General features: G+C 37.4%; 1 protein-coding gene across 1 annotated transcript; it reads right to left on the bottom strand.

Annotated features, from left to right (window-relative positions):
- Window positions 1-7,425: 7,425 nt before the first annotated feature.
- LOC127547470 (THO complex subunit 4-like) lies at window positions 7,426-8,196 on the bottom strand. The gene has a single exon (XM_051974405.1). It carries the CDS (start codon window positions 8,185-8,187, stop codon window positions 7,426-7,428), a length of 762 nt encoding a protein of 253 aa, XP_051830365.1. The 5' UTR covers window positions 8,188-8,196.
- Between the last annotated feature and the right edge of the window lie 1,474 nt (window positions 8,197-9,670).

The raw sequence follows: 9,670 nt of genomic DNA, 5'->3' as shown, positions 1-9,670 counted from the left end.
ACATCTTTTTAAAATATGAAAAATATTTAAAAATCCACTTGGGGGCAGCTATGTGGTACAGTGGATAATGTACCAATACTGAAGTCCATTAAAATGTCTTAAAATTTTATTTTATAACAAGAATACTGGACTGAGAATCATAAAAAATAAAAAACAAACTTATGATCCATGGTTCATCAAGGTAAAATGTGCAGTGTGTGTGTGTGTGTGTGTGTGTGTGTGTGTGTGTGTGATATTTCTTCCTACCATACCTCCATCATTTTTCTACCTCTTCTTAACTTAGTGATTTCATTTTGAAGCTCTCTGCTGAATACTATGGATATCGCCTTAGTTTATTCTCTCTCTCTCTCTCTCTCTCTCTCTCTCTCTCTCTCTCTCTCTCTCTCTCTCCCTCCTCCCTCCTCTCTCTCTCTCTCTCTCTCTCTCTCTCTCCTCTCTCTCTCTCTCTCTCTCTCTCTTTCTCTCTCTCTCTCTCTTCTTTCCTCCCTCCTCTCTCTCCTACTTCCCTCTTCTCTCTGATTCCCTCTCTCTCTCTCTCTCTCCCTCCCTCCCTCCTTCTCTCTCTTAATTAATCATCCATATATTAAATATTTTACATGCATATACTTTAATATGTTTATCTACTCTCCAACTAATCAGCATTTACTTGGTTTCCCAGAATCCTTCTATAAATATTTTTGAAATTTCTTTTTAGCCATGAACCCCTTTGTCTACGGACTCCTTTTTGATCTGTAGTATTCTTTCTCTACCTTCATCAAGCAGACTTCTCTTTCTAGAGGATTCCTTCTATCTGATTGGTCAGTTCATCATGGAGACCTCATTTTAAGGGAAGTGTTCAGGTTAGCAAAGTTAACATTTTCATTCCTTTCTGATGTTTGCTTCTCACTCTCTAGAGTCCTTTCTTTACCATAGGTAACTTCCCTTCTTCCCCTTCCTTTTCCCTTCCCCATGGTTTTCAATTTTTTTATGAATTTTTTAAATTAAAATCTAAACTCCTTGAAGGCAGGAACTGTCTTTCTTTACACATGGGCTTGTATTCTCAGCCCTTAGCATGATGCCTGGTATCTAGCATTAAATAAAGGCTAATTGATTTGTTTACTTGAGATGTAGACTTAGTCTGAGAGTCTATGGGTCAAAAGGTATGGACATGGAAATACATTTATTTATCTAATTCCAAATTGTATTCTATCATTGTTGTACTAATTTGTAACTCCATCACCAATGAATGAGTATGTCACTCTTTTCACAGTCCTTTCAACATTGACTATTCATATCTTTTGTCATCTTGTCGATTTGTTAAGCTAATGTAAAATTTCTTGGTGGTTTGATTTGCCTTTTTCATTCTTAGTAATGTAAGAACATCTTTTGAGAACTTTTTTTTTTCATGTATTTTGGCTATTTCTTCTCTTGGGGAATGGTTTTTAGTTATGTGTGTAAAAGTATTAAACCTATGGATCAACACTCATGAGTGTGCCTTGGGACAGATTAAAATGTAATAGGAAAATATCTAACAAAACAAAATGAACATACAATAGCCGATAATGTTAAAATAAGTTTTTTCTAATTCAAAATGCAACCCCAAAAGGATCCTTATTTATGGTTTTGTAGTCCCATTTCTATCTGAGTTTGACACCACTAATGTATTTTCGTTAGATATCTCTATTATATTACATACCAAACCTATGTCTGAGAAATTTAATATAAAGATTTTTTTTCCATAACTAACTTCTTTGTCTCTTATTCTAGATATAGTGATTTTCAATTTCATGTAATCCCCCATTTTTTTTATCTCTTATAATTTCCTCTTTCCCTTTTTTGGTTAACAAAATATCTCCAACCTATAGCTTTAAAAGATCTATATAATTTTCTTTCCTAGTTTTTATGTTAATGGTAAAATATCTTTATTTATGATCCTAAATATTTTATTATGTAAAATTATTTATATTATATAAGTATAAATCATATATTACTAATATATCATATAAATGTTCTATAAATATATGAAATTATTGATATTAACATGAAATGATTTATTATAAAAATGGCCTTTAATATTCAGGGCACATATATATTTTGAATTTAATATAGGAAATTATGTAAGAAATTGATTTAAATATAATTTCTATAGGACTGTTTTCTAATTTTATCTGCAGTTATTATCAAATAGAATGTCTTTCTAAAATGATATATTTGGGGACTTAGTGAAAAGTAGGTTACTGAGTTTCATTATTTTTGAATCCCCTCCATCTAGTATGTTCCATGGATTTACTTAGCTATTTTTTCAAACTCAATCTAAATGGTTTTGACCACTGTTGTTATATAACCTAATTTGAAATCTAGAGGTGCTATTCCTCTTTCATTTCTACCACTTTTCATTATTTCCCTTAATATTCTCTATGTGTTCCAATAAATGAATTTTGTTATTATTTGATCAAGTTCTATAAAACAGGACTTTGAATGGATATTAAAATGGTAAAGTAACTATGACAGTGTTGCCATTTTTATTGTCTCAGCATGGCCTACCTATAAGTACTGAATATTTCTCAATTCTTTAAGTGGTTACTTAATATCTCCTCCTCCTACCATTTTGACTATCTAAATTTTGAAAATTCTATCTCATTTGATTTTCAGGTCCTTTAATTCTTTTTTCCCCTGATGCAATTGGGCTTAAGTGATTTGCCCACAGTCACACAGGTAGGAAGTGTTAAGGGTCTGAGGCCAAGTTTGAACTCAGGTTCTCCTGACTTCAGGGCTGGTACTCTATCCACTGCATCACCTGGCTAAATCGAAATTTTTTTTTTAAATACACATTACTTTATGAAGCATGTTGGGAGAGAAAAATCAGAACCAAAGGGAAAAACCATGGGAGAGGAAAAAACAAACAGAAAAAGAAATGAACATAGGATGAGTTGATTTACATTCAATCTCCATAATTCTTTTTCTGGATGCAGATGACATTTTCTATCCCAACTTGATTGGAATTGCCTTGCAGAGGTTGTTTAGTTCTTTAAGGAGCCCTTTGAAGAACACAATTATTAATCACTAATATTTTGTGAATTGCATAGTTATGGGATTTTCTCTTCTTCTCCCTGAGATTATATCATTATTATCAGTTAGAAATGTTGTATTTTTAAGTTTACTTGAAAGCCTGTGACTTTGCTAAAGCTATGAATGGTCTCATCTAGTTTCTTTCCTAATTTCCCAAAATGTTTGAAGTGAACTCTCCTAACTTTAGCAAACAGGAGGAGTTTTAGCTTCTTTTGCCCATATTTGCACTTTAATTTCTTTCTTTTGTCTTTTACTACTAGTAGCTATTATTAGCATTTCTAGGACTATACCAGATGATATTGGGGAGAGTGGACTTCTTTACTCCACTCTTTATTTATTGGGAAAACTTCTTGTCTATTTCCATGGCATGTTACTTTTAAGATTTACACCGTTTTTAGGATATTAAAAAGAGTTCTTTTACATGTACTTTGTAAAGTTTTTTTAAAGTCATAAATGAGTGTTGTATATTTAACATATATAGGACTGCTTGCCATCTTGGGGGGAGGGGTGGAGGGAAAAAACAAAACATAAGCGAGTGCAAGGGATAATGTTGTAAAAAATTACCCTGGCATGGATTCTGTCAATACAAAATTATTATTAAATAAAATAAAATTAAAATTAAAAAAATAAATGAGTGTTGTACTTTGTCAAACACTTTTTCTAATATCAAATTAATCATGTCATGCTGGATGGTTGTATTGTTATTGTGATTAAATATACTGATTGTTTTCCTAAGGTTGAAATGTTTTTGGATTTTCTAGTATAAAGCTAACTTGGTTACAACGAATGATATTACCTAGGATATCTGATAAGATTTTATTTATATTTTATTTTATTTATATTTTATAATTTTCTTTTGTTCATAGTTACTTTACATTGAACATTTTTTCTTTTCTGAGATGGGTTTATGTATTCAGTTAGTTTAGAACTTTTTTTTGAAGAAAATCTTCTAAGTTTTGTGTTAATTAGGTTTTTTGCATTTTATTATGTATAAGAACTGATTGTTTTTTCTGATTTGTTCTTCTAGCTTTGTTCTGATTTCACCTAGTTCACTTGCTATTTTATTGACTATTTTTCTGCCTTGTTTTCAATCCGTTTAGCTAAAGGTTTGTTAATAGTTTCCATTTTTTTCAAAGAACAAGCTTTTGGTTTTGTTTTTCATTTCTGTAGTCGTTTAAAAAAATTTTATTTTTATCTGTTTCTCCTCTAACTTCAGTGTTTTTTCTTTTGTGATGACTTGGAGTGCCTTTATTTTGTAGGTCCTTCTTTTTAAAATGCATGTTCAATTCACTTTTTCTTGTTAATAACTAGAAGTTTTAAAAAATGTCATTTTCCCCAGAAAGAGTGCTTTGGGTGTATCACAAATTTGACATGTTGTTTTTTCAATAGCATTGTCTTTCACATGATTATGAAGTGTTTCAAGGACTTGTTCTTCAGCTCACCCATTATTTAAGATTTCACCATTAAGTCTTTACTTATATTTGGATCTTTTGACTGTGGGCTCTGAATTAATTGATATTTTGGGTTCCTTTTGCTTTTAATATAGACTTTTGTACATGTGATTAGTTTTGCTTAATGTACTTTAAATCAACCCATTCCTAGGTCTCACTTTTCCTCAGATATTTCTCTCCCCTTTATTTGTCTAGGTTTTCCTTAGTTTTAGGGTTTTACTAAGCTTATTTCTTCCTTTTTATTTCTACTTAGCTATCTAATCCTTCCTCTATTTTTTTTTTCTTTCCCCCTCCTACTCACTAAGTGGCTAATTCAAATCCCAACCTTCCTGACCTAGCCTACATTTTTTTTTTACTTATTTTTTCTTTCACTTAAAAGGATTTCTTTTATTTTGTTCTCTTAAAAAATTCTCTTAGGTTTTTATTTATATTTATATGCCTTAATAATGGTCTGGATACTTATTTACTCTTTCTTTAGCTGTTTTATATTTCTCATGGGATTAATGAACAAGCAGATAAATTAAGTTTGAGTTTCCTCTTTTACCAAGTTTCTTCATTATCTTCTATATCTTGCCTTCGTTCCTTTTCTGTTATCCTTCCCTCTTGCACCTAACACTTGATGACAAAGAAAATGAAGATAGAAATGCTGCCCTATGGCACATGATGTTCCTCAAGCATAGGTCCCACCATGTAAACTTATCTCTTGTCTCCAATGTCACTCTCCACCCCCTTTCAGTACCAACTGACATGTGGTCTTCTACATGAAACTTTCCCCAACTTCTTTTACTTTTTCTATCTTCCCTCTGTGGATAATTTCCTATTTATCAAGTATAAACCTTGTTTTTACAAATTTGTTTCCTTGCTGTCTTCCCCCCATTAGATTGTGGGCTGCTTGAAAGACAGGTATTATCTTTTCCTTTGTTTCTATCCTTAATTTTTAGCACAGGTCCTGAAATATAATTGTCTTATTCAATGTGAATCGATAGATTAGAATTTTCTCTATGTCCCCAATTATTTTAATTCTTGTCTCTGCCCTCCTTCTGATCATTTTCATTTTCATTAAGCATGTTATTTTATTTTGCATTTTTTTTAAGGATGGGTCTTCTTCTCTTACTTTGACTGAAAATACAGGTACTACACATGAGCTTGATCTCACCATTCATCAGTACAAGGGTTTTGCTGGACTTTGTTTCTGACCTGGCCCAATTTGCCCACCCTTAAGCAAAATAATGTTTCCCCCCTTCTGGGGGCTCAACACATTCATGGTAAAGTTCCTTAGTGAGGAAATCTCAATTAGCCTATCAGCCACTACAATGAAGAACTGCTGAACTAAAGGGATCGATAGGTCTCCACTTCCCAGAAAATTAGGATGGTAGGCACACACTACCATAAAGAGTGGGCATTATTTTTTAATTTAATTTTTATTTTCTTCAATTTATGGAACAAAAGAAACATTTCCATAACACAGTACCATAGGAAAGATGACTGAACATGAAACTGCAACTATTTACCACTCGCTAATTTTTTAAAAAGTCAATTCTAAGATTTGATTCAGAGCATGAAGAAAAAGCAATCTAATGTCAAAATCCTTTTCAGAGTTCCAAATGTGGATGGGAAACCTCTTTTATCCCCTAAATAAAAGGATAGTCAATACTATCTTTGGTCGAATTGTCCCGAACCACGGGAACAGAGAGTGGACCCTGAAAGAAAAGAGAAGGGGCAAGGGACAGGAGATGCATAAAATGAAGACAAGACAGGCGTTCTGATCAATTCTCGTTTATTGTGGGCAAAAGTACGAGTATTTCTAGCAAGAAGAAAGGAGGTAGGGGTCGGGCAAACTCAGTACAGAGGAGGCCCTGGACAAACGGTTAGTTTCCTGGCTGCCAAAGGACAAGTTGTCCCGGGGTCTTTGGTGAATAGGAAGCTCCAGGATGGGATTAGAAGGCGCCTAGATGTCTGCCTCTCCAAGGTGAAAGTAGTCTTAGGAATGTGGCCTTCACCCGTAGATTAGTGCTGGCTCCCCACAGGTCCCTCTTTTTGTATTGATAAAAGCATCCAGTATAGAAGTTTTCATTTCCCGACCTGTGCCTGGCTTAGGTTGTCCCTATGGGGAGAAGCCTTACCCGTCATAGGAAGGATGTACAAAAACAGCTCTTCCTGGCTTAGGTTGGCTAATCCTTGAGGAATCTTACCCGTCATTGGCTAACCAGGTCCGATGTTTTTCAGAAATTTTGGTTGCTCATATGAGTATCAAGGGGGTCATCACCAGTCTCAAGGCGGTGAGAGTGTATGTCAATGGGTTTTGCCAGTGCACTATCTATTCGGGATTTGACAAAGGATGTAACTTTCCGGAAGGCCCAGGGTCCAAAAGACCAAAGGAAAAGAAAGCCAATTAAGGGCCCAGGGAAGGGAAGAAGAGAAGGGAGGATCCCATGGAGCCCACTCCAAAGAGGGTTATCAGACAGTTCTTGGCGCCCCTTAATCCAATCTTCCTGGAGTCTCCTAGTTTTGTCCCTTCTAATACCAGATTTGTTTGCACAGAAGCAATAGCGTTCCTGGAGGGCTAAGCATATCCCTCCTAGCTTGGCAGTGAGGAAGTCCAGGTCTGGTCTGTTTTGCGAAACCACTTCAACTAAACTATCGATCTGATCCTGGAAGTCATTGATAGCATTGGAGAGGGCCTGAACATTGTCAGTCAGTTGGTTTGAAAGTCTAGTGTAGGAATGGACAGCCAGTCCTAGTCCTGCTGAGCTTCCAGCTCCCGTTATTCCCAGACCAACAAGTAAGGGAATGAGAAGAGCTCTTTTCCTCCGGCCTCCTACATAGTCAAAGCTATCGGAAAGCATATCGGAGCCACAGTCCTCTTCCAGCAAAAAGGGGAAAGAAGCAGAATCGTGAGTCCTGTTCCATGCAGGGAATATGCTGGCTAGTTTAACTCGAATTCAATCATGGCATTATAAGCATCCAGTTGGGCATCTAGTTCTTCTCTGGAAAGCTGTTGTTTGGGATTTCTTCCAGCCCCTGCTTGTGGTCCTCGCTTGCGTCCAGGGCCGCCTCTCCGGGTGCCGCCTCCAGAGCCACGGGTTCCGGTCATTCCACCTTTATTTACCCTCCGTGCGGCCCTTCGTTGTTTCCGAGTCTGTGCTAGAACAAGCTGGACGTTCATGGTGACACCATCATAGTGTTTCATGGCCTTCAGAGCATCGGCTTTTCGCTCAAAGTGAACATCTGCTGTTCCTAAGCTTCCGCCGGACCGATCATAATGCACAGCTGCCTTCTTCAGAGTTCCAAATGCAGCAAAGAGTTGCTGAATATCGGCATCCGAGACCCCGCAATCCAAATTGGAGATCAGCAACTTGGTCCCGGTCTCAAGTGCGGGCCCGCCTCCAAAGTCACTGGGGAACACGTCATCGGGCTGCCTCTTGTGTGGAAGCTCCTTGGGTCGGCTGTAGGGCTCGGGTCGGTTCCTGCGGCTGCCCCGGGCGCCTCCACGGGCCATGGTCCGTCTGTTCCGGATGGGGCCCCCGCCTCGGCTTACGCGGGCTGTCCCCTGCGCGTCCCCGCCGTCGCGGCCGCCCTGGGCTCCAGCCCGACCTCGGTCTCGGTCCCGGTCCCCGCCGCATCTGCCACGCTGGCTCCTGTTGAGTTTAATGATGTCGTCCAGGGACATGTCCATCTTGTCGGTCATGGCGGGCGCAGAATTGGCGGCTCGGCACGAACAATAATGACGAGATATTAAAAAAAAAAAAAATCTAACAGTCCTTTGATTTTGTTCTTTTCTTCTCCGCTCCACTCTAGAGGTGGCAACTATCAGACACAAACCTATATATTTATATATATAAACAGATACGTTTATGTAATGTTCACTTTTCTCTCTAGGCTCAGCAGAGGAGTGAAGGAGACAGGTCAGCCACCAGGAGGCTCTGGAGCTTTGCCTTTGTGCTTCCTCCCAGACCTCTTAGCTCTTATATACTCTAGTAGAAGTACATCATTGTAGGTGTGAATCCTGTAGAACAGGTGTCAACTCGGAGAACTCTACTAAGTACTAAGGACTTGTCAACTAGATAACCATTATATCATCGCTCCCACTGAGTTAACACCTTGTTGTAGGGTTAAACCAACCATACTGAGGCTTAAGTATGTTTCTCCAGAGTTCCTGCCCTTTACACATATCTATGTCCATTTATTTGCTACATACTTCCATTTACCATTTCTTTCTTTGGATACAGATGACGACTGTCTTCATAGGTCTTTTCTATTTGATTTGAATCTTGATGACAATCAAAATGTCATGTTTTCAAAGTCATTCTTAAAACAATATTGCTGCTATTGTATACAATGTTTTCTTGGTTTTCCTCATTTCCCTTTTGTGGCTGGGTGCATTATTCTTCAAGAATGCTCTTTGACTTTCTTTTTCATTAGATCCTAGGATAATAGTATTTCAAAATAAGAGTTTCCCAACTTGATTATTTAGGTGTTTCAGCCCATAGATTTCTTATGAAATATATTCGTTCATTTACCCTTTTGACAACTTAATGGGACATTTCTTTCCAGATTTGCTAAGGTATACACACACAAATGTATACAAACACACCTATGTCCCTATATACATAGATACATATATACATACACTTGTGTTGATATGTGTGTGAGCGATTTGTGACTATTAGCAGTGGGGATCTAGAGTGTGCACCCCTATATAACCAAAGCATCACTGCATATGCGCTAAGTATATACTGTGCATGAGCGACCACATAAACAACTTGGTATTGTCTGTAGTTTATCACCTGTTATCACTCTGCTTCAATCACAACACAGATTGTCACAGCCCCCTGACTTCTCAGGAATACCACAAGCCCTCAGGGGAAATGGGGAGCCGAAGCAGACATTTTCAGTAGATTCCCTTTGGGGTGAAGGGTCTTATATTCCACCCAGAATTCCCCCACTATCTGCAGCTTTCTCCAGTGGCTGAATGAAGTTGGATTGGAATGGGGAGAGATGACGTAGGCCAAGTGTTATTGATGAGAGTCTGCACTGATCATGGGTAGAGCCATGGGACTCACAGGAGAACTGGAGAAGAATTGCCACAAAGGTAAAATTGGCAGCAAATTAGATAAGAGGTAGGGGGAGAAGGGTGAGAAAGAGTGAAGAATTAAAGACGATACTTAGAT

This window comes from Antechinus flavipes, chromosome 1 (assembly GCF_016432865.1).
Source record: "Antechinus flavipes isolate AdamAnt ecotype Samford, QLD, Australia chromosome 1, AdamAnt_v2, whole genome shotgun sequence".
Lineage (NCBI taxonomy): Eukaryota > Metazoa > Chordata > Mammalia > Dasyuromorphia > Dasyuridae > Antechinus > Antechinus flavipes.
The sequence above is the reverse complement of the archived record's forward strand: the minus strand, read 5'-3'. Positions and strand labels throughout refer to the sequence as shown.